This window comes from Salminus brasiliensis, chromosome 7 (genome assembly GCF_030463535.1).
Source record: "Salminus brasiliensis chromosome 7, fSalBra1.hap2, whole genome shotgun sequence".
NCBI classification, from domain to species: Eukaryota; Metazoa; Chordata; class Actinopteri; order Characiformes; family Bryconidae; genus Salminus; species Salminus brasiliensis.
The window spans coordinates 31,586,371-31,610,455 of NC_132884.1; the positions used below are offsets into that span (position 1 = coordinate 31,586,371).

At 41.4% G+C, this 24,085-nt stretch overlaps 1 protein-coding gene across 4 annotated transcripts in view; it reads left to right on the forward strand.

Moving 5' to 3' along the window:
- chchd6b (coiled-coil-helix-coiled-coil-helix domain containing 6b) overlaps positions 1–24,085 on the forward strand; it is a 47,243-nt gene that overhangs the window by 4,761 nt on the left and 18,397 nt on the right. For 2 of the 4 annotated variants that reach the window (XM_072684608.1, XM_072684609.1), the window contains 5 exons: positions 333–426; positions 1,530–1,578; positions 4,678–4,822; positions 9,361–9,384; positions 12,848–12,931. In XM_072684608.1, coding sequence (XP_072540709.1) covers positions 333–426; positions 1,530–1,578; positions 4,678–4,822; positions 9,361–9,384; positions 12,848–12,931 — 396 coding nt within the window. The remainder of the gene's footprint in view (positions 1–332; positions 427–1,529; positions 1,579–4,677; positions 4,823–9,360; positions 9,385–12,847; positions 12,932–24,085) is intronic. The other 2 variants (XM_072684610.1, XM_072684611.1) reach the window with 2 other exon arrangements.

Here is a 24,085-nt window from a genome sequence, read left to right on the forward strand (position 1 = left end):
CCAAGGTTTTTGTGCGACAATATGCAAATATATAGCTTTTTATGAGGTTTAGACTGACTTGGCTTTGTGTCAATACAATGTATTTTTAAAAATATGATGAAAAAAGAAAAATTATTATTATTGTATGTATTAAATTAGGAATAAGACTACTAGTTTCTTTACAGATGATCTGTATAACTTACGGACGGTAGCGTGACCTAGTGGTATCCACAAGCCATATGTCGCAGGCTGGATAGCTTTTACACAAATAGAGTGAGTTCAGTTATTAAAGCACTGAGTCGACAGTGATACCGTGTCTAAGCAGTGATTCGATGGTATGTCTGTATTCTCAGTTGTCCGATGATGTCCTCCAGAGAATGCGGGAGTCAGGCCAGTCTTCAGAAAAGTCACCTCCGCCAAAGCCAGACAGCCAGAAACCTGATCCAGGTACTCAGCATCACGTTTCCTGTTTTCTTGTGTTCTGCTCACCCTGTGTTTTTTTTTTTCTCTTTCATTTATGTCCTTTATCTAAACCTACTTTCATTTTGTCTGCCGGTGAACTCCCAAAAAAATCCATCAAATCTAAATAGACATATTTCTAACATGATTACACATTTGTTGTAAGGTGTTAGGCACTAACTGAGCATTTCTTTAGGAACACCTACTAATTCAAGCGCTTCTCTATTCAGCCAAACGTATGTCATCAGTGCAATGCATAAAATCATGAGATGTAGGCCAGCAAGTAATATTCACATCAATCATCAGAATGGGGTAAAAGTCATTGCTGCAATTTTCAGCACAACAGTTTCTAGAGATTACTCAGAATGGTGCAATAAAGAAAAAACATCCAGTGATGGGAAGTTGGAAGAACCAACCTGCCTGGGGTCAACAGTCCAGGCTGGTGGAGATGATGTGATGGTGTGAGTAATATTTTTGTGCTCTCTGAGGTCATTGAAGTCACCCACAAATCATTGATTTAAAGTATTGTTGCTGACCATGTGCACCCCTTCAGGATCACAGTTTACCCATTTTCCTAAGCAAAAGTCATCTCAGATTGGTTTCATAAACATGACAGTGAGTTACAGGATTTGAAATCCAGAACACCTTTGGGATATGGTAGAATGGGAGGTTCACAGCATTGGAAGTGCTCCTGAAAAAGCTGAGGGAAACTGCAGGTATTGCATGATGTGAACATGGAGCAGAATCTCAAAGCAACGTGTCCAACATCTTGTGGAGTCCATGACCTGAAGAATTAAGACTGTTTTAAGAGGAAATTGAGACCCTACCCAGCATTAGTAGAGTATTCCTAATAAAGTGCCCAGTCAGTATATCATTTACATGCATGGTTAATCTATTTTTTAACTGGGTAACTTTTAAATTATTTTTTTGAAAAACATTTGAGAAGATTTTTATTACTTCTATCAAAATATATTTACCTATATAATAACAATTGTTCTGCAATATATTTTGTAAAATATATTTTAATTTAATTATGTATAAATTAATTTATATATAATTTCACTAATTAAATTGAATTTGGTGTTTTTCAGGACCAGCCAGACCTTCTCCAGCTGAGATGCAGGAGGAACTAAGGAAACGGTCAGTGGAAGTTGGAACTGTACTAGTGTGGTGTGGTCCAGATGTTAAGCACTGGCTTTTGTGAGGGTCACGTATAGTTTGTAGTTGAGTGATGTGGTCTTCAGCTATCTGAGTTAGTCAGTGCTTATGATCTGTGGAAGTCGTCTGTGGTTTGCAGTGGTCTGAAGCCTTCTGTGCCAGTGTGACGCTGTGTAGCTGTTTGTGATGTGTGTTTTGAGCGAGAGTTGGCTCTAGTGAGAGATTTTAAGAGATGTAAGAAATAGCCTGTGGTCTTCAGTCGGCTGTATAATGACAGCAAGTGGATCGTTAAAGTTCCTTATTCATCTTTAGTGGTAGACTGTTGTAATCTAAAGTCTGAGAAATGTGACTGGGGACACATATCACATGATCTACAGCCCCGGCAATCACCCCCACCTCACCCACCCCCAAACATGATTGTACACAGCAGTGCTTCTCAGTGAAGAAGTAAGAACTTCACATCCATCTCTCCTCTCTGCTAAAATAGTGCCGTTAGTTAGAGGTAAAGACGCAATACCGTTGTCTCGGCTGTCCTACATTAGTTATGATACACCATATGCATAACATATACATGTGATGATTCACACCTTCTAATTGGTGAACTCAACATTATTGGCACACAGGTTGTATCTCCATACAAAAGCACTAATATATCTGGCTGACAGATCATTATAAGACATTATAAGACTGTATTTATCATGTACCCATGTACATGTACTCACAGACTAAAACATGAGTAGCAACAGATTCTTATAAATTAATACAAATTATATTAATACAAAATATTAATACAATATTAACATCTGCTGCACTTCATGTAATTAAACCAATCTAATTACACTGTTTGTAATGAGCCGATCAGTGTTTATTAAGCACTAAAAGTATCCTCAGTATGCTTAGAAAAGCATGTTGTAATCACAATAACAAAATTTATCACGATACGATAAAATATCGTAATATTGCCCAGCTCTACTTGTGCATGACTCTGATATGCTAGAAAAAGTCCCAGAGTTCAGCGGCGAGTTCAGCAGGCCTGTTTTTGAAATACTGTCCTTATTTGGAGTTACCAGAATTTATGGTATACCATAAATTCTATACCATATTACTATTAAACTACATGTTTACGCAGATGTTGTGGTATCAAACAGTACAGTTAGCTACAAGTTGAACACCAGATTTGAACTTTTGCTGGATTGCACTTTGACATACCCATGTGTCAGCCAATAGATGATGATGTGGGGTGGAGCTTCAGTTAATCATAGAGGAGTAACTCCTATCCAGAGCTGACAATCCAGCTATAAAACACATAGTAAAACAGCAACCTGCAGCCTTTATTGAAAATATCAGCAACTGCTTGCAATTGCGGTATACTTTGTGGTTTTGTTCCGGAGACGTTCAATACTACGTTACCTTCTAAAGCAATGGCTTCTACGATGTTGAGGCAGGTACCTTCAGTTTCAGACACAGCTGCTAAGTCTATCTAAAGACCATCACGGGGCTTGTCACAGAGGTCATGTCCAATGTTATCAGTACTTAACTTGCTCTGATTGTTCCTTCTTCTGCTGGTTGCTCCTCTATAGCCGCTCAGCAAATGCAGGAGCTTACTAAGAAGAAAGCTTTCACAGTTTTCAGAAGGTTTCACCCTCGCGCTGTTCTTTTTTTTTTTTTTATGCTGCAGTTGTTGTATGTGCTGTTTTGTGGGCACCCCGGGTGATTCTGATTCTGATCTATAATTCAGATCTAGATGCCAGTCTCTTGGTTGATGTTGAGAGAGTAAAGGTTGTTTATATGAAGACAGCTTGAGGAGATGTGAAGTGTCTCAGATTTCTGAATTTTCACCCAGCGGTTCTTTGGAGTTCTCTGAGTACATCACAGTCATCCTAACAGTGATCTGGATCACAGTGCATCAGCATTGTGGCATCATCACTCATTCGCAGCGTGAAGGACTTCATATTTCAGCTCCACTTTAGTCCAAACAGAGCATCTGTATTATTGCACTTGGACAGGTTATCAAGTCAGGAGTTGCCGTGACTCTCTTGTCAGTCTGATTTTTCACTGTAGTGCTGTAACAGCATTTGTAGAACCTGCTCATGCAGCAATTTGATGAGCTCAAGAGTATTAATAGGGATTGTATTCCCCCCGTTTGCTGCTGCAACAGCCTCTAAGCCTCTTGTAAACTTCTTCTGGGAAGGCTTTACATTAGATGTTGAAACATTGCTGTGAGGGTTTGATTGCATTTAGTCACAGTAGCATTAGTAAGATCAGGTGCTGATGTTTGATCATCACGTCCGGGTTACAAACATTTCTCCAGATCAGGGTCACCAAGTGCTGAGGAGCATAGTGCATAAAAGTGGCCAACACTCTGCAGACTCAACAACTACAGAGTTGCAAACCTGCTGTTAGAGCTGCAAAGGGGGACCAACTCCCTGTTAAACCTATATTCATCAGAATCAGAAATACTTTATTGATCCCAGGAGGGAAACTGCAATTGTTACAGTTGCAACCGTTCATGTAAGAATCCACATTCTATAAAATAAATGCTCTATAAATACACATTTAGGACAAATAGAGAAAAAAACTGAGAAAAACTTACATATATATAAATTATATAAATATAGTAAAGTGGCGTATTGGTAATAACTGTGATAATAAATATGGCAAAGATTGGGAGCGTCTGTAACAGGCTGCATGCAGGCTCGCACATGCACACTATGATTACATGTGATGTAAAAGTGCTTGTGTAGGTGTCCCAATACTGTCCATATAGTATCTGTATTGTTGATCGAACTAAGATGCAGTTCTTAAAAATGTGAGTTTGGTTGAGTTAACTGAAAAATGGCCTGTAATCAGGCCTGGTTTGAAATTGTGTAAAGTGATGCCGTCAGCATCAGATTTGCGAAAGGCAAATTCTGGCTATTGACATCGGCCTACAGTTCCCAGATCAAGTCATTCCTAGTCGGTTTCCCAAATTCATTCTGTTGAAAAAGGCAATAAGAGGTGTTTGAGGTCTGTAGTTGTCACAAGTGGTCCTTTTGTACTTGAGTCTGATGGTGGCTGTGTGTGCACACGTGTATGTTGCAGGTTCGAGCGTGAACAGGCTCTGGTGAGGGAGGAGTTGGCGCGCATGGCCCGCAGAGAGAGAGAGGCAGGGGGAGATGATCTGAACCCTGCTGTTCTCAAAGAGCGAGCCAGGACCAGAGAGGAGCTGGAGAAAGCACAGAACCTGGTGAGACACACACACATTACTCTTAACTTTCTTTGAATAAAGCTAAACACATGTAAAAAAAACACTCTCCAGGTGTCTGTCCTTTTCACCAATTTTTCTCCCCCTCTCTTAAAATTGATTTGCTCCATGTCGTTCCTCTCTGCCTGGTGTTAAGTGAGCGTAATGATTATTGAGTGCAGGACACTTCTTCTTTTCCTGCGCTTGTCTGCTAAAGCTGTAATGGTGCAGGATTGTAATGAGGCTATTCACTGCAGCTGATTATATTAGCTTTCTCATTCACAGACAGAGGCGTCGATACTAGTTAATGTTCACATTCGCACCAGAGCTGCGGCTCACGCAGGCTTTATTATCTACCGGTCGGACTTTGCCTCTCCCATGACAGGCTGTAATTGAGAAACTTTGCGATGCCCAAATTGAGTGTTTGATTATGCACTCGCAGCCTGATCAGGTCATTATTGGTGCATACGAAGACTCAGACCTGTCACAGGAAGGCTTGGGTGTGTCTGGGTCCTATTTTCCACCACTAGATGGCAGCAAAAGCATGTGATTTACAGGCTTTGCTCTTCCTAGTGCTGGAATGTAAGGAGTGGCCCATAATAGCGGAAAACTGGACGAGTACAATTAGATTTCATCTTCTGACCTCATCTCCATCCTTTTGTTCTTTCTGGTTTTTGTTTGTTTGTTTGTTTGTTTGTTTGTTTTCCCCCTGCCCCCATACCTGTCACGGAAACCCTGCCTTTCTCGTTCTTCTCTGAAATCTATACATCCATCTTTCTTTCTCAGGCTTCTGTTTCTTTCTGGAAGAAAATAAAAAATAGGAGAAGTTTCCCGCTATATATCGGCCTTTGTCTTCATCCATCTGAAGTTAACCCAGAAGCTTTTGCTTTCAAGCCTGTTCACCCACTGAATGCCTGCACTTTTTTGACAGTAGCTGGCTCCATTTAAAGTGAATAAGGAGACACACACAGAAAGCAGCCAGACAGCAAGACAGAAAAAAGATTAAGTTTGAGAACAGGAAGCAGAAGAAAGAATCATCGGAGAGGGAGAGAGGGAGAGAGAGAGAGAGAGAGAGAGAGAGAGAGAGAGGGAGCGAATGGTGTTGATGAGATTTAAATGCATGCAGAGTGAAGGTTTTTGCCATGCTCGGCGTAGCATCGCTTGTTAGCTGTGAGCCGGAGAGAGGGGGTGAGAGAGAGAGAGAGAGAGAGACAGACAGACAGGGAGAGAGAGAGAGCAAGCAAGAGCGAGAGAGAGAGAGGGAGGGAGGGAGGGAGGGAGGGAGAGAGAGAGAGAAAGAGAGCGAGCGATTGCTTGAGGCGAGAGACAGAGAATGGAGAACGTGCTGCCTATCAACTGGAGGAATTCCACAGAGAGAGAGAGAGAGAGAGAGAGAGAGAAAGAGAAAGAGAGAGAGAGAGAGAGAGAGAGAAAGCTCAAGTCAAGTAGAGAAAGGAAGGTTTTGGTTTTGGAGAAATTTCACAATAGTATTCAAATTCTGTTAAAACGTATTACCTTAAAGTTGTCAACTGTAGTCAGACTGACAGTCTCTCTCTCTTTCTCCCTCCCTTGCTCCCTCTTTCCCTTTCTATCTTCCTGCAAAATGATAATCTAGGTAGTGAATTGAACAGACTCCTTACCTCTCTCTCTCTCTCTCTCTCTCTCTCTCTCTCTCTCCCTCTCTCCCCTCCTCTCTCTTCCTCTCTCTCTTATGCACTCTCTTGCACACTCTGTCTTTTTCTCTCTCTCTTTTCGTCTTGCTGAAAATTAGTAATCTAGGTAGTGTATTGAACAGCATCTTTTAAAGCCACCTATCTCTTTCTTGAGCTCTCGCGCACTCTCTTTCTCACTCTCTCTCTCTTACTTTTCGTCTTGCTGGAAGATGGTAATCTAGGAAGTGAATTGAACAGTCTCTTTAAAGTAAATCTCTCGCTCTCTCTCATTTTCGTGCTCACACTTTCTCACATGCTTTCTCTGTCTCTATCTGTCACTTACTCAATCTCCTTCTCTCCCTCTCATCCTCTCTCTCTCTATCTCTTTCTCTCTCTCTCTTCCATCTGAAAGATGGAAACCCAGGACTTGAACATCCTCTTTCTCTGTCTGTCTCTCTCTTAAAAATGCTAATCTAGGTTTTTGCTCTTGCTCGCTGTCTCTTGCACTTTCTCTTACATTCGCTCTCTCCCCCTCTCTTTCTCTCTCTCTCCCTCTCCCTCTCTCTCATCACCCTCATCACCCTCATCACCCTCATCACCTTGCTGAAAGATGGAACAGGTAGCGAATTGAACAGCCTCTTTAAATTAACCCATCGCTACCTCGCACGTTTTCACACACTCGCATTTGCTCTTTCTTACTCTCTCTCACTTTTCGTCATGCTGAAAAATGGTAGTCTAGGTAGTGAATTGAACAGCCACTTTAAAGTACACCTCACACTGGTTTTTGCTGTCTCTCACTGTGTCTTGCGCTTTCTCTCACACTCACTCACTCATTATCTTGCAGAAAGACAGAAATCCAGGTTTAAATTAAACAGAATTAAACAGCCTCTTTAAAGTTTCCCAGCGCTACCGTCTATGCTTTCGCGCTCTCTCACACTCGCTTACTCTCACACTCTCTCTCTCCCTCATAATTCCTCTGAAAGATGTAAGGCCATGTAGTGAATTGAACAGCCTCTTTAAAGTTCTCTCTCTCTCTCTCTCTCTCTCTCTCTCTCTCTCTCTCTCTCTCTCACACACATCCTTGTTACTGCAAACATATCGTCAGTCAGTCCACTCCAGCACTCTGGTGAGCTTCCGCTGGATCTCTCCGGGTGTTTGGATGTCTGAGGTGGAGTGTTTCTAGACCGTAGCAAATGATTCGTAAAGATGAAGCGGTGCTGTTCTCTGTGGTCATGCCCCACGAGTGTGTTTGAAAGACTCACGCTGTCATCTGCACACTGCACAACTGGAACTGGAGTGCAGAGCTGGAGCAGGAGAGTGTGCATGTGGTAGCGCAGTACTGCGTGGTAGATTTGCTGCTAATATCTCTCTTCTGTATGGTAATATGTCTTTAACACAGGAGTAATGAATGTGCTAACTGTGCTTACTGCCTATCTGCCACGGCAAATCTCAAATGCTGTTCGCTTTAATGTAATACTGTTAATCCTTTCACTAGAATCTCTCTCTCGCTCTCTCTTGCTCTCGCTCTCTCTCCGTGGGTTTTGCACTGGTCATGATAAGACTTGCTCTGACTGCGTCTGGAGAAAAATCTCTTTTGGGCAGATTACATTATGTTCAGCTTTTTATTAGAGCGAGGAGAGCTGTGATCTACTCGTTTAATCATGAAGGGATAACTCAGTCGCTCCATTTAACCCTTTTTTATTGTATCAGTGCCGAATCTTACACAGCCTAGGAGCCGTATTAGCACAACAACAGCGTGAATCAGTGCCTAACCCAACCTAATGTGCTCTGCCATGTGCTCCTGCGCGCACTTCGTCTTGATGAAAAATAGAAACCTTGCTACTTAATTTAATTTTTAATGCTTCCTAGAATATATGGACAAAAGTATTGGGACACCTGCTCATTTATTTATTTTTTTTTCTGAAATCAATGATATTACAAAAGAGTTTTTCCTGCTGTTGTTGGAGTAACTATCTCTACTGTCCAGGAAAGAAGGCTGTTTACTACATTGGTCAGCATTGCTGTGAGAATTTGATTGCATTCAGATCATTTGTGAGCTTAGGATATTGGATAATCACCACCCCACCTCATCCCCAAGTCATCCCAAAAGTGTTGGATGGTGCACCAACCAAATATGAATAAGTTCATGTTTATCTGCTCCAGAGAGTCCTTTTCTGGTGTCAGTGCTTCTCTACAGGGACTAGACAAGCTGTGTGTGTTTGTGCATTTGCACATCTGTGTCAGCAATGGTGCAACTTACATTAACTGCAGTGATTAGAAGACGTGTCTCTCTCTCTCTACTGCACACGTCAGCCAGTCCACTCCAGCACTCCGGTGAGCTTCCACTGGATCTCTCAAAGTGTTTGGATCTCAGGATTAACATGAATGAGCACCTAACCCTGCTCTTCTCTCTCCTTCTCTCCTTCTCTCTCTCTCTCTCTCTCTCTCTCTCTCTCTCTCTCTCTCTCTCTCTCTCTCTCTCTCTCTCCTTTTTTCTCTCTCTCTTTGGCCCATCCTGTTTTTTCTTTCATTCTGTTGTCCTATGGTCTCTCTATCTGCCTTCCTTTTTGTTTTGATCTCTCTCTCTCTTTCCTCTCTCTCTCTCTCTCTCTCTCGCTCTCTCCCTCTCTTCCTCCCTCGCTCTCTCTCTCTCTCTCTCTCTCTCTCTCTCTCTCTCTCTCTCTCTCTCTCTCTCTCTCTCTCTCTCTCTCTCCCTCCCTCCCTCTCTTCCTCCCTCTCTCTCTCCCTCTCTGTCTCCCTCTCTTCCTCCCTCTCCCCATCTCCCTCGTTGTCTTCTCACACTTTAATATCCCTCTTTTTTCTCTGTCTCATTTTCTCTCATCCTCTGACGCCCCCCAAACCCACCCCCACCCCCTTGCTTTTTCGCAGCAGCCAGCTGAGCTGAACGCTTGGGTAAGCAGAAGCTGCTCCCTGTTAATCTTACTTTTCTCTCTCTTTATTCAAATGGCATGTTTTCATTGTGCATTATAACAGAATGGAAGTGCAAGCACACACACACGCGCGCATACATACACACACACACACGAGAACAGAACAGCGCACGCGCACACACGCAGGCGCGCAAACAGATGACACCTCCATCACAACACTTGGAGCTATTCAGCTAGAAAATTGCACATCATCTGCATAGCAGAGTGAATGGAACCTTCCTGCCAGTAAACACTAACTGAATGAAGAAAAATAGGCAATATGATTACACTCTATGCAATTATATGTGCGTGTGTGTATGTGTGTGTGTGTGTGTGTAGCCTCTAAAAGCCAGGCCATTGTGTGGAATTTCATTTGTGTCACGCAGGCATTAGATGACAGTCCTACAGGTGGCATTCCAGCGGACATGGGCTACACATGCATGTATTTATCGTGTAGTAATGATGGGTCAACAACTGAAGAAATTGGGCATTAAGAGTTGAAACAAAGTGCAGCACAGGCACCAGGGCTCGTACTTAAATTGGCCGCTTATTTAAATCTTTTTGGCTTTCTTTAGAGTGCAAAATGTCGATCTGTCAGTAGCGAAACGTGTCATTACATTGCATTACATAAGGTCTTACCTTAGCCATGAATTCCACTGTGTCTACACTCTTATAAAAATGAAGGCGTGTCAAATGGTTCTTTGAGCGATGCCATTAAAAAGCCACGTTTGGTACTGTAAGGAAACGTAGGCCTTATTCACCAGTGTCTTTAGCCCTGCTGCTAACGACTATTTTCCAAGATTAACCTATTGAGTTAATTCAGTGATTAATAAGTTATAAATAAATGATTCATTTTATACCAAAAAGTAGAAGTGAGCATTTCCTTACCCTTCTGGAGTCTACAAAAGCGCCGGCACGACAAATGTGACGTTTCTTAATGTTTCTAATAATACTGTATCTTTACCATTCAAACATTTCCTGACTCTGTAGATCCCGCCCATCTCCCCATCGCATCTCATTGCCAGATCATACAGGACTCGCGTCCGGAGTTCAGAGACTATGCAGATGGGTCGAGATACTCATCTCTGCCTCTCTCCCTGTCTAGCTGGTGGATCTGTGCGTTCGTCATCTGCCATTCATCTAATCGGTGGATTGTGCGTCCGTCTATGGTTTTGTGGAAAACTGATCAATGGACACTCAGATACTTGTCTTCCGCCTCTCGCTGTACTATTTTATACATACATTCTGCTACTTCTGTGAAAATGAGACCTTGTTAAATCCATTCGTCCATATTTTAGAGAGAACTGAGGTTGTTCTGAGCATTTGGGTATTCTAAACATGTGGGTATCATCTTATGTTGGTGCCTTTTTTAAAATGCAAAATGCAAAAATCTACTTATTTTGACAACATAAGACTGTACATCATCATGTAATGTAAAACTGGCAAATCCAGCATGCTGAAAGAAGGTTTGTTTAAGTCAGATCTTTTCTATAAGGAAATGTACTTAAATTAATGGTGGAAATAAAATAATTGGAAGGTACCATCATGTTCCATCAAGCCCAAAGTGCATGAACACACACACTAGCTCTGGCAATCCATAAAGAAGCCCAGATTCTAGCCTTTACACTTTCCCTTATTTTCTTATTCAGTGGAGGTTCTAGGGCAGCAGGCAGATGTGTATGTATTGAGTATATTTAGCAACTAAAAGGACAACTGATTTTAAAAAGCTTCCCTACAAATGGTCAGTAAACATGACTAGACAACATTAACGGTGGCTTTGTTGTTTCCGGTGACCTATTTTCCAGAATAATAAATAAAGAGCAAGAAGGAAAAAGCTAGATTTACATGTTATTTTTAATGTAATCACCTTATTTATTAAAGCACTTATTTTATTATACTGTGGTGAGCTGGAACACCAGTCGCTCCATCTGAGCCATTTTAGCCTACATGTTTATAAGTGAACTTTCAGTCAGCCAGAATCTCAGTTTTTTTTGTAGCGAGCTAAAGCTAACCAGCTTCTCTCTCCAGATTCACAGCAGTTGAACATTTGTAATAGTTGTCAGGCTGATGCCTTAACATTTAATGAATATTGATTTAAAATTGTGCACAGTGTTCACTTAGTCTGTGACCCTGTGAGCAAACCGATCTTTGTATTTGATCATTTCTCAGTTGTAAAATAATGGGGGGGGGGTGAGATGGCACTAAGCCACATAATCGTAAAACCATCTGCGCTACTTGTTCAGCTTAAGCTACTCCCTCTCTACACCTGTTAAATAATTGACTGCTAGCGTGTCACTCTTCATGATAACGCTTCATAATCAAAGGATATGTTGGCTAAACATGAGTAAGGGCGTGCATACAGTTGGGACAGGTTTATAAAACCGAACTTGGCGAATTTGTGGTTTCAGGCAGTTTGTACTTAATGCGTTTGAGTGAGACTGTCGAGCATTCGGTTGTATAATGCTCTTTGTGCTATTGGTGAACAAGAGCCCATGTTTCAAGTGAAGCTTCATTTAACCTGTCAGAGGTTCTTCATGCATGGTCCTTATGGTGCCAAAAGTGGTTCTTCTATAGCATCTCTCAAAGAACCATTTGAAGCGCCTTTATTTTTAAGAGTGTAGTGGTTTAACCGCATTGCCTCTCATTTATCGGCTGTGTTGCGTTCTCTTTCCTTGATCTCGCTCCTCTTTTTTTTTCTTCTGTTTCTCTCTGCAGAATTGTCTCTAGTGCTTGCGCCTGTGCTCTGCTTGCTTTTCTCCATTTTAATCATTTCTTTTCTGTTCTCTTTGTGCTCGCTGCAAAGGTCTTTATGTGCTGGATGGCTTTTTAAGGTAGCATCAGTCTCTCTCAGGTACATCTTGCTTCATACTCCAACTGCACACTATCGTGCGCCTGGGTTAATGTTGCCATGCAAACGCATCAGCATCACGTAGTTTCATTTTTGCTTCAGGGCTGATCCGAGACCAGTTTGGAATATCACCAGAACACGTCCTGCTTCGTGAGAACATGACAGCTGGTCTCAGATCGGCCGAATCTTCTGAGACCGGTGCACACCTGACAACGTTTCGTTCATCACATGCAGAAAATCCATCAGTTCCCAAGTATCCTAAACATGGCCCTCGAGCCTCTTTCACACTACATTAGTTTTGCCAGTTGTTCAGATATTTGGTGGGGCGGAGGAGGTTGTATTCATTTAAATCTGGTGTGAACGACGTTCAAGAAGGTTGTGGCATGTGAGTCATGTAGAGCCAAAAATGTTTGCAGAAATTTGAGGTAGTAATGTGAAGTGAGGCATAAGATCATATTGGATTTCTGAAAACAAAAATGAGAACACCTGGAATACAGCTCTGTTTTAATGGGAAATGTCAGAGCTGGTGAGATTACATGGCTATAAGCGTCTCTATCTGCGTCTCATTGGTTCTCTCGCTTTGTTCCGTCTCTCCAAGGCCAAGCAACTGGCGAGGAAAGATGCTGAGTTGAAGCATTTGGCTGCTTTCTACAAAGAACAACTGCAGCTGATGGAGAAGAAGGTAACATGCACACACAAAAATAGGACACCCCATGAAAACCGTTTTGTCTTTTTTAACATGTGTAATAAATGAATGGAGTCTGATCTGAAAAACAAAAAAACCCTCATTCAAAGCACAAGTCCTGGTCTTTGGCCAGTGGTTTGCTCGGACGACCTTACCTGGCCATGTCAGCAGTTGTTTCACTGGTAAAATCTTACAAACAGTGAAACGGTGCAGGTTTTAAGTTTTATTTGTCACATACAAGAGATATACTTGGTACATTCCATGCAGTGAAATGCTTGGCTGAGAGCTCAAAAGCCATGCATACACCTAATTTCACACCATGACCTGAATCACAATTTACTACGCCAGCAGGGATCACATAAGACTGCACAATAGACAACACCTAACATTAAGCTCTAAAAACTCTACAGGTTCAACTACATCTGTAAAAACTGGTGGGGCTCTGGTAACAGAATAACACTTTCGGCCCACAAAAGTGTATCGCTGTGCTGCGTTATAAAATGTGCTGTGACATGTTTGAATGCAGCTACGCACAAAACCCAGTCTGTGTAGCTCAAAGCGTCTGCGTTTGCGTGACTGGCCCTAACTCCTAACTGAGGAGCTTGAATGATGGGAGATAATTAAGGAGCTACTCACCATGTAAAAAAAAAAAAAAAAAGAAAAGACATAGAAAAGACATTCTTTCCTTAAACTGTCCACGTGTGAGACCATTAAACAAGCATTTAAAGAAAATTCCACTAGTTCTGTCCTGTGTTTGTCAAGAGCTGAAATAAAATCTTTTGCATTTAGAATGCTGTTACACTTTCCTCTCCTGGAGATGTGATTTGGACCGGAGTATGCATGGAAATTTCCCAGATGAAAACGCCTTAACTGTCCAATAGGAGCGCTCCTCCTAGGGATGTCACTCTAAAACCCTTTTAGGCTGGTCTGACCGGTTTGTTTTCCATTTGGCCGTGTTTGTATGCGAGCAGTTCTGAAAGTACAGTTGCGGGTGTAATCCAATTTGCTCCACTTTGCAGCTTTGTGTTTATCAACCTTGTTTGGATGGTGCAGGGGTATCAAACAAATGCAACCAGAGCCCGAGATGGAGAGCGATGACTTCTGTTGTGCTTTCAAGAAATTAGGGCTGCATATAGTTTAATGAGTCAACGAAGAGTTGTATGTCTGAAAGCCACCGCAGTGACGTTCGTACGAAAGCGCTCTCTCTCGGCAGCACTCTCAAAGTAAAAGCCCTGACCTCGAGCTTGAGATGGGCTTTGTCAACACCCACGTCCTTCAGAGCACTCCGAGTCTAAATAGAGAGAAAGACGCTGGCCAGAAGGGAGACACAGAAGGGGGGAGAAAATGAGTGATTGAGTGAGGGGAAAAATACAGATCGAAAGGAAATTGAAGCAGACGTAAGTAAAGGATGAATAGCCATGGCAATTTTAACCATTTCTGCTGTTCAAATCCATATTTTCAAACACACAGAATTCAAATAGTCCCCATGGGAACCAAAATGAATGTTGCTATGAATAAAAATGGAAAGATACAGATGATTACCTGTAGATTGATTCCTTCAGTTGATTTAGAACCATTTTGTTTTCTATTGATACGTTACATTGATTTATATTTACACCAGTCAGCCATAACATTAGCACCACTGACAGATGAAGTTGATTGTCTTCTACAGAGGCATCTGTCAAGCAGTGAGACACATTAGGTAGAAAGTAACCAGTCCGTTTTTTAAGTTAATCTGTTAAAAACAGGAAAAATGGGCAAGCAAATTGACAAGTGCCAAATTGTGATGGTGGCAGTGGTCAGTACTTAAGTGGTCCAAGAAAAGACAACTGTCAAAAAGGCAACACGGTCGTGAGCACCAAGGAACTGGCTCATTGAAGTGATCCATGGAGGTCCCACCTCACAACTTAAAGGATTTAAAGGATATGCTGCTAACGCCTTGGTGTCAGATACCACAGGACGCCTTCAGAGGTCTTTTGGAGTCCATGCTTTAAATGTTTAATTCTGTTGTGGCTGCACAAGGGGGGCATACTCCGTATTGGGTACTAATGTTATGGCTCATCAATATATTACCCATTACCCCCTAAACTATACTGTATATCCACCCTTAATATCAGCGTATGTCCCGCCTCTCACCATGTTTGAAAAAGTAGGGGGTTGCAAGCTATAATAATTGTGCAACTTAGGGAGAAGCAGGCAGGGTAGAATGCAGCCAATCAGAGGCTTTTCTGCTTCAGACATTGCACATCAGCCATGAACAAACCACTTGTTTTACTTAAATGCTACAAGGAGTATGTCTCTGGAAATGGTTGTAAGCAGCATTATATGAGAATGTGTATTTTTATACTCATGGGCTCCCTCTGCAGTTAGATTGAGTCATTAATTACATCAATGCTATACATACAAATTGACCTGTGTCACATTTGTTTACTTAATCAGTGTAGATATTTGGACATCTATAAAATTGCATATAAAAGTGGAACCCAGGTCAGCCAGATTCGATTTCTGATTGTGTGTTTATACAAAAGCTACTGCTTTTTTATGCATCCTCACTTTTCTGTACTGTGGAGTACTGTGTAAAGGCTTATGGCTATATGATGAAAGCAGAATACAAATACAAGTAAGCTGTACTCTGTGACTGGGTGTGTGAGCTTAACCATTTACAAAGCTTGAGGAAGCCCAGTATTTAGAGTTCCCATTCAGTACCTAGATTGTATTCATTTACTTTATTAAAGTAAATCAGACACAGTCAAACCTGTGATCGTCTAACTGTTCTTCAACTAACTAACATATCAATAACTTTACTGACAAAGCATCACATTCTGACTATTGTCTAGGGCTGGGCGAAATGGGAAAAATGTGTTCTCACAATATGTAAGTACATTTTAACAATACACTACATTTATTGTGATACTTCGACAGATTTTAAAAACTGCCATCCACATGCTCTCTCATTCCCAAAATTTGCTGAACTCCAATTAAACAGGGCTAATTATGGTCTTTATAATAAAAAAATATCCACAGTATGCTCATAATGGCATATTTTGAATTAAGATAATAGCATATTGTGTGTCACTATACAAAATCTATCACAAAACAATCAAATATTGTCATAATGCCCACTCCAACTACTGCATACAGTGTTTGTTTATTTGTGCTTACGGATGTGATATGTAATAATTGTAGAGACGAAAACATACTTACTGCTGATATTTTTATCAAACAATTGCTTATTGATTTAAAAAGAGACTGTAAACAGCAGCAGCAAGTGTAGCAAGAACCATTATCTTTTCATCATCTGATTTCAGTCTTTCTCCACTTTTACAAAGGCACTGCTGGTTTGCTGTTGCGGTTTCTCTGCTTAACAAAAGCTTGATGCATGTCATGCATTGTGTAAAATATCTTCAAGCACCATGATGCTATATTTTGCCTACCCTTACCCCATCCCTGTGGTCCATTCCTCTGTGGTCTCTCTGTAAACGAAGCTAGGCAGGGTTCCTCTCTCCGGTGCTGTCAGTCAGTCAGCTGTAGAACATGGTAAAGCTGAGTGCTTAGTCTTCCTCTCCAAACACATTGATGCACTAAGCAGTCCTGTGTGGACAATTGTTCAAACAGATGCAGTGACTGGCTGCATATACATCAGAGGAGTGTGTGGCCTTCATCAACTCACACACACACACTCACACTGGGCTGCTGGGCTGAGATGGAAGAAAAACAACAGGAAATGGAGACTAAATTGAGGGCAAAATAAAAACATTAGGAAAGGTTGTGCTGTGGGATGTGTAGATGTATACACAGCAATGACTTTCAAACTATTTATCTTGTCTGTAAGTGACATTTATTTAACATTATTAAACAATAATTAGCATTAATGCAGGAGTCAGAATGTGTTGTTGGTCAATAAAGTTACTGATATGTATACTGATATTCTCTATGCATATTTTTATGTACAGTGTTTTGTTTGTGTATTTGATAGAGATGGAGGAATCAATTGTCTGTGTATTGTTATTACTCAATTTTCAGTCCAAACATGCCATCAGATTATCAGCCAATAATTTAGCCGGTCAGGTCAGTGTGAGTTCACGGGATGCTGCAGTTTCTTATTCAATCTCTAGATGGCAATATGGACCTTGCACATGGCTGCAGAATCCCATTAAAGCCAGGGTTGAAACTCCCACACTGTGTCCTGATAGGATGTCACCAGCATGCTGGTTTTTGTCTTGTTTTGTTTTGTTTTGATTTTTAACCATATTTGACTCAAACACGCAAGTTTTTAGAACTAATGTGCCTCGTAGGGGAAGTGGATCAGCCATCATTATCAGCCTCAACATCCTGTCATCTCTAGAATGTATAATTGTTATTGTTTTTGAACAAACAAACACCGACTATCCGGATAAAGAGCTTCACGTATCATCTTTTTAGATGTGTAACACCTGCGTGGTACCGTAGACCAATGAGGTAAACATTGTGACCAACCACCGTATGATATTTATTATCTTGTGAAAGTGCCACGTGCAAGGTTTATGTTGTTGGATGATATCTGAAAAATTGGCATGTTGGAGGTGGGAAGTCTTGAGTGACTTTGACAGGTGCAAAATCATTACGGCCCGGCGACTGCGCTGGCAAATCTCAGATAATGCAAGGCCTGTGTGGTGCTCCTGGTCAGCAGTAGTGAGGACCTAACAAGAGTGGTCCGAAGAGGGACCAACCACAAACCAATGTTAGGTGTCCTGTCTGGTCTTAACCAACAGAAAGGCAGCTGTGGCATAAATCTCAGAAATGTTTAACGATGGTTATGGAAGGAAAGTGTTCCAACAGTGCATTGCACCCTGTTGCGTATAGGAATGTATAGCCGCAAACCATGAGCGCCCATGCTAACCATTAAAATGCCCAGTCCACCATTTACAATCACCTACAGTGGGCATGCAAGCATCAAAACCTGAATCTTGGAGCATTGGAAGAAGGTTGTCTGCTTCTGTGGTTCTCTGCTTCTTCTCCTGTTATATCCGATGTGTGCCCGCTGTTTACTTGGGAGATGTGCTGGAACAACACAGATCCATGGCAGCTCCACTTTGCAACTTACAGACAAGATCTGCTGTAACATCTTGGTGCCAGATACCACAGAGCAACTTCAGAGGTCTTCAAATGAGCCGTTTTAGTGGAGCAACAGCATTTTAAGCAGGTGCTCATTAGCATACATTAAAAAACAATAAAATAAAAGGTGCTGTCTGTTAATTAGCATTACTCAGCGATAAATTATTTGTATATTAGTATTTGGACACTAAGCCGGTTTCTGGGCTTCTTCTGGACTGTATTCTTTGATTTGCTCGAAACTTGGCAACACAGAGAGCAATGAAACCCCTCGGTTTTATTCCCTTTGAAGCCGTACATGTCATGTGTTTCACTCCTCCTCATGCAGTAAGATTTTATTTTAGACACCATTGGCTTTCCTTTCCTTCCTTTCATTCTTTATAGATAGAAAGAGCGAGAGCGAGAGAGAGAGAGAGAGAGAGAGAGAGAGAGGGAGAAAGGGGAAGAGACAGAGGGAGCTTGTCGTGAAGTGTGTTTTGCAGTGCTGGAGTGAAATGGAGCAGAGATATTGGCTACTGAGAGCCACCAGGGCTGCCGTTCTATTTGCACAGTGAATTAACTCAGGCTCACACAGCTGAATTGTTTCGGTTTTATTTCTTTCTCTTTTTTTCCCCATCTCTCGTTCATTCTTCCGCACCTTCATAACCGCTGCTCCTGTGCTCCCTTATCACCCTGCAGCATTCCGGGGTATTTAACGTGTGAGTAAACCGTTTAAACGCTACAGTTAGCGTTACTGAGAGAAGGGGGGGGGGGGGATCAAAACAAGAAGAAAGAGAGAAAGACAATGGAATTTCCTTTCAAAAGACAATAGAGTCTCCTTTCTCTCCCTCAAGTGTTTTTGTAGTAAAGCAGCCGTATGTTATCAGTAGGTGTGATTTGCCGATTCGGATTAAGCCTAGTCCTAAATCCTCAGTAGGTTTGCAGTATTGAGCCTTCTTCAACGTAACCCCTGAATGCCATGGTTTGCCAAAAATCATCAGTTAATCTTAATTCAGGACATGTTTAGTCTCTTTCTTTAGTTTTTCAGCACTGGAGCAAACTGGGTGGTGTCCTGCGTGATCAATGCAATAATTATTTTTTAAAAAATTAATCTAACCGCTGGACCCTTAAACCTGGTTAATTAAATCACATCATGTTCATGTCAGTATTAAGCCACATTTTGGATCATGTACACTGTGTAGTGTGGTATTGTGCGGTTTGGGACAGAGCCCCGCTAAACTAAAATGTCAGGCATAAGAAGTTAAAGCAAAGAGACGTGGGCTGCATGGAGACTCACCCATGCATAACTCTAGCTGCAATAACACCTATAACACAACCATCCTGTGACATCACTTGCTTTATTTGGTTCATACCTCAATTGAACCGACCCGAGATCGTTAAGAAACGGCCCGAGACCCACCTGCTCACGCTTGTTTGGTGCTGCAAAAGGCGCCATTCACATTTCCCTTAACGAACCACAACAGACACAATCGAACCTAAGCTGACAAGTATAAACACACTCAAGGGTGTCAATGCTTTTGTTTTGGTCCGCATTGGAGTGCGATAACTATATTCACCCCCGCCCAAGCGAATCACACCAAACCAGAGTCAGATTTAAGCAGATTAAACAGTGTTGGTGCAGGTGTTAAAACGCCCTAAAATTCTGCACATTTATTCATTTGTATAGATAACCTGTCATACAGTGTCAGAATCCACAGAATCGTTACAAGTTACGTCACATTTTGCAAATTAAGTAATTAAGCAAGTATCCCTGTGGCTTGCATAATGTTAGACTGGTGGCTACTGCTTACATTACTTGTTAGCAATGTTAGTCTCATAGCTAAAACCTACAGAAATAAACCAAAGATATGAATATTCAGCTGTGAATAAATGTGAATACATGACACACATCCAAACTATACACACTATACATCTGAATTTGTGTTGTATTTTGCTATTATTTTTGTTCATGTTGAAAAAAAAAAACCAAACAGGCAGAAATGTCTGGTGGGGAAATAAAGATATGGCCTGAAGGTTACAGAGGCGGCAATGAGACCGGAAGGTCGTCGGTTCGAGCCGCTGAACCGACAACACACGACTGAAGTGCCCTTGAGTAAGGCACTTAACCCCCATATACTCCCAGGGCGCCGCAGCTAGTGCTCCCCATCGCATTAGGCATGTGTGCACACTGTTCCCTAGCGTGCGTGTGTGTGTTTGTATGTGTGTTCACAGCAGGAATGGGTTAAATGCAAAGGGCAGATTCCGATGTGTGCATTACAAAGGGCGATTGAGTGATTTTGGTTCTTTTTTTTCTCACAAACTGTTGCTGGGATACAATTCATCCATCATCTTTGTTGTTGCCATGCCAGTATATGTATTTATACCTATGTGGGTATTTTTATATTGTGGTGTGATACTTACAAAACTCATTAGCAGTTTCCAGATCCTTACAAGTCCTGTAAGTTGTGACGTGGTGCCTCCATAGATTGCATCAATGAGCCTTAGGTGCTGGTTGTCCTTTCTTGAACTATGTTTTGTAGGTACTAACCACTGCATACCAAAAAAATCCCCCAATACCTGCCTGATGTTCTGGAGATGCTCTGACCCAGTAATCAAGCCATCATAATTTGGCTCTTGTGAAAGTGGCTCAGATTCCTATGCTTGCCCATTTGTACAGACATGTGAAAAACAAAGTACACCCTCTTTGAATTCTATAATTTTACATATCAGGACTTCATAATAAAACAAAATCTACTCTTAAAATTAGGTAGATACAACCTTTACAGCCAATAATTTTTTTTAACAAAAACTAAGCCAAAATGCAGAAGCAGTATGTGTAAAGTTATGTACACCATTACAGCTCCATAGGAATTAATAGTTAAATAGCATCCAGGGGCTGCTAATCAAATGGCCTTAATGAATTGATCATCGTCAAGTATGACCATCTCTATAAAAGTTTTGTTAGTTTGCTGGTCTGGAGTATTCAGGTGTGTGTTGCTGCCCACCAATCTGGGAATGGTTAAAAGGCCATTTCCAAACCATTAGTAGTCCATCATTCTACAGTGAGAAAGCTTATTCACAAGTGGATGGTTGCCAACCTTCCCAGGAGTGGGTGTCCCAGCAAATTCACCAAAAAGATCAGACGATGCAATGCGCAGAGAAACTGCAAGAGGCCCAAGAGCTGTATATCAGACTTTACAGGTATTTGTTAGCATGTTAAATGTTAAAGTTCATGTAAAGTTCAGTAAAATTAGGAAAAAGACTGAACAAGTTTGGCTTGTTTGGAAGGCATGCCAGGGGAAAGCCTGTTCCCTCTAAAAAGAACATGGCAGCATGTGTCATCTAAACAAACCACAAGACTTCTGGAACAATGTTCTTTGGACAGACGAGCAAAGTGGAGATTGGTCATACTGCACGGTGCAAAAATCAAACACAGCATGTCAGCACAAATACCTTAAACCAACTGTAAAGCATGCTTGTGGAGTGGTGATGATTTGGGCTTGTTTTGCAGCCACAGGACCTGGTCACCTTGCAGTCATGGAGTCAACTATGAACATCACTGTATACCAATCTTGAGTCTAACATGAGGCCATTTGTCCAGAAGCTAAAGCTTGGCCAAAAGTGGGTCATGCAACAGGACAATGATCCCAAAGAACAGAAGCAAACCCAGTTGAAATGCTGTGTTGGAAGCGTAAGTGCTTAAGAGCTGTAAATAAACGAATGCCCAAACCTGAACTGAAGCAACATTGTAAAGAAGGGCGGGCATAATATCCTCCAATACGGCGTGAGAGACTGAGAAAGTCATACAGAAAACCATGTCTTCAAATTATTGCTGCTAAAGGTGGTTCTACAAGCTACTGATTAATGGGGTATATTTAGTTGTTTTGGCTTCATTTGTGTTGGTGGAAGGTCTTGTTGGTCATCTGAGCTTGAATCTACCTATTTAAGGACCATATGGTTTTATTATGCCCTGATAAATAAACTTTAAATAAATAATAAATAAATAAAAAATAATTTTTTTCCATGTGACTGCTCACAGACACAGATTATACAGTACATATCTACACACATTCAGTGTTGAGTTCTGCTGTAGTGAGATTGAAAACATTGGACTAATAATTGTCAGTCTTTCTGGTGGAGCTTCATTAGTGGATCAAGTTTGAAGTTTGTTACTGTACTTTTTTCCCCAAACATTTGTGCAGCTCTGAAGAGACCATCATATCTCTCTCCCTCTCCCCCTCTCATCCATCCACCCCCACCAACCCCCCTCCGCTGTGTGATACAGAACAAACATTTTGACAGCAGCTTTGCTTTGACTTTGAGCCCTATTAGGACCAGACTGACACCCTGTAGTCTATTTACCTCAGCACACAGTAGCTTCTCTACTGCCTTATTACACACACACACACACATACACACACAAACAACTATCACCCCCTCTCAATCCCTCATCCATGCATTCACTCTATCATACTCGTCCATGAGCACACAGATATGTACACGCACACACACAATACAGGTACACACACTCTGATGCACTCCCTTGCTTACACAAGCAAATGGAAACATGCAGGAAGACACTTCTTTTTTTAATCTCTCTTTCTCTCCTGCTCTTCCGTTTTCTCTCTCTTTTCCGTGCCTTGGTCTATTGAGGCGAGCCCTTTAATCTCCTCTCAGTTGACACATATGCATCGCACTGCTCTCTCTCTCTGTGTGTGTGTGTGTGTGTGTGTGTGGGGAAAGTGTTTTGATCGACAGCTCAAACACAGGCTTTTTAAGATTCAGTATACACACACTAATCCGGCATACTCTTTGTTAAGTTCTGCCATAGAGAGTAATCCTGAGTGTGCCGCAGATACAACACACACACACACACACACACACACACACACAAGCACATGCTCACTCCTCTAATCCTTCTAGGTCTCCTCTCTGTCATCACTGTGTTTTTCGTCTACACTTATATATTGCATGTCTTTATATATTGCATTACTGTCATATGGTGGGAAAGAGGTGTGTGTGTGTGTGTGTGTGTGTGTGTGTGTGTGTGTGTGTGTATTTGTATTTATTCAGGACCGGAAGAACAAAACAGTCCTGCATTGCCATTATTGGCAATTATAGGCATTTTAACATGGCTTCTAATTTTCACAGGCTCAAAAGTAATTGGACAATTAACTGATAAGCAATTTTCCTCATTATTAGTGACTAATTAAGGAGATAAAAGGTCTGAAGTTGATTCCAAGTGTTGAATTTGCATTTGGTAGCTGTTCATGGGCACTCTCAATATAGAGTCCAAGTATAGGACGCAAGTGAATTAGCCATCATTAAGCTGAAGAAAACAAACCTTTCAGAAACAAAGGAAAGAATGTACAAGTGGTCAAATCAACAATTTGTTGCACTCTTAAAAAAAAAAAAAAAAAAAAAAGGAATTCATTGACAAACTCAGGCAAATCTAAAGGCCTGAAATACCATTGAGGGCAACTACAGTGCAAGACTGCAGGACTCTTTCCAGAACTCTCTCAAGTAGGTAGGCATATTGTCATATGCATTGTCAAAATCTACAGTCAAGAGACGGGTCTTTATGAATGTGTATGAATGTGAGAAAGTTCTTTTTCCTTAAACTAGCACTCCAATAATAACACACCTGATTAGACTTTGTTACAAAACATCCAACTAGCCAGTCCAGCTCTGGAACAGAATTCTTTGGATGGATAAAAAAAAACAATTTAGAGAAGGAAAGAAAGGGCTCATGGTCTAAAGCATACCACATCTGTCAAACATGGTGGAGGCACTGTTAAGGCATGGGCATACGTGACTGTCAGTGGAACTGGGTCACTGGTCTTTGCTGATAGAAATAGCAGGATGAGTTTGAAAATGTGTAAAGCTATACTTTCTGCTCAGATTCTGTCGGAAACTGCAATACTGATGGTGGTTCTCAGTACAGATGGATAATGGTAGAGCCCGACCCAAATGAGTATGATTTTGACTATGTAAACATGGCTGTAATTTCCACTGTTAATGCTATATTATTGTTAAACCTTTTGAATTAAAGCTAAACCTCTACACTTCAGTTACAGGTTT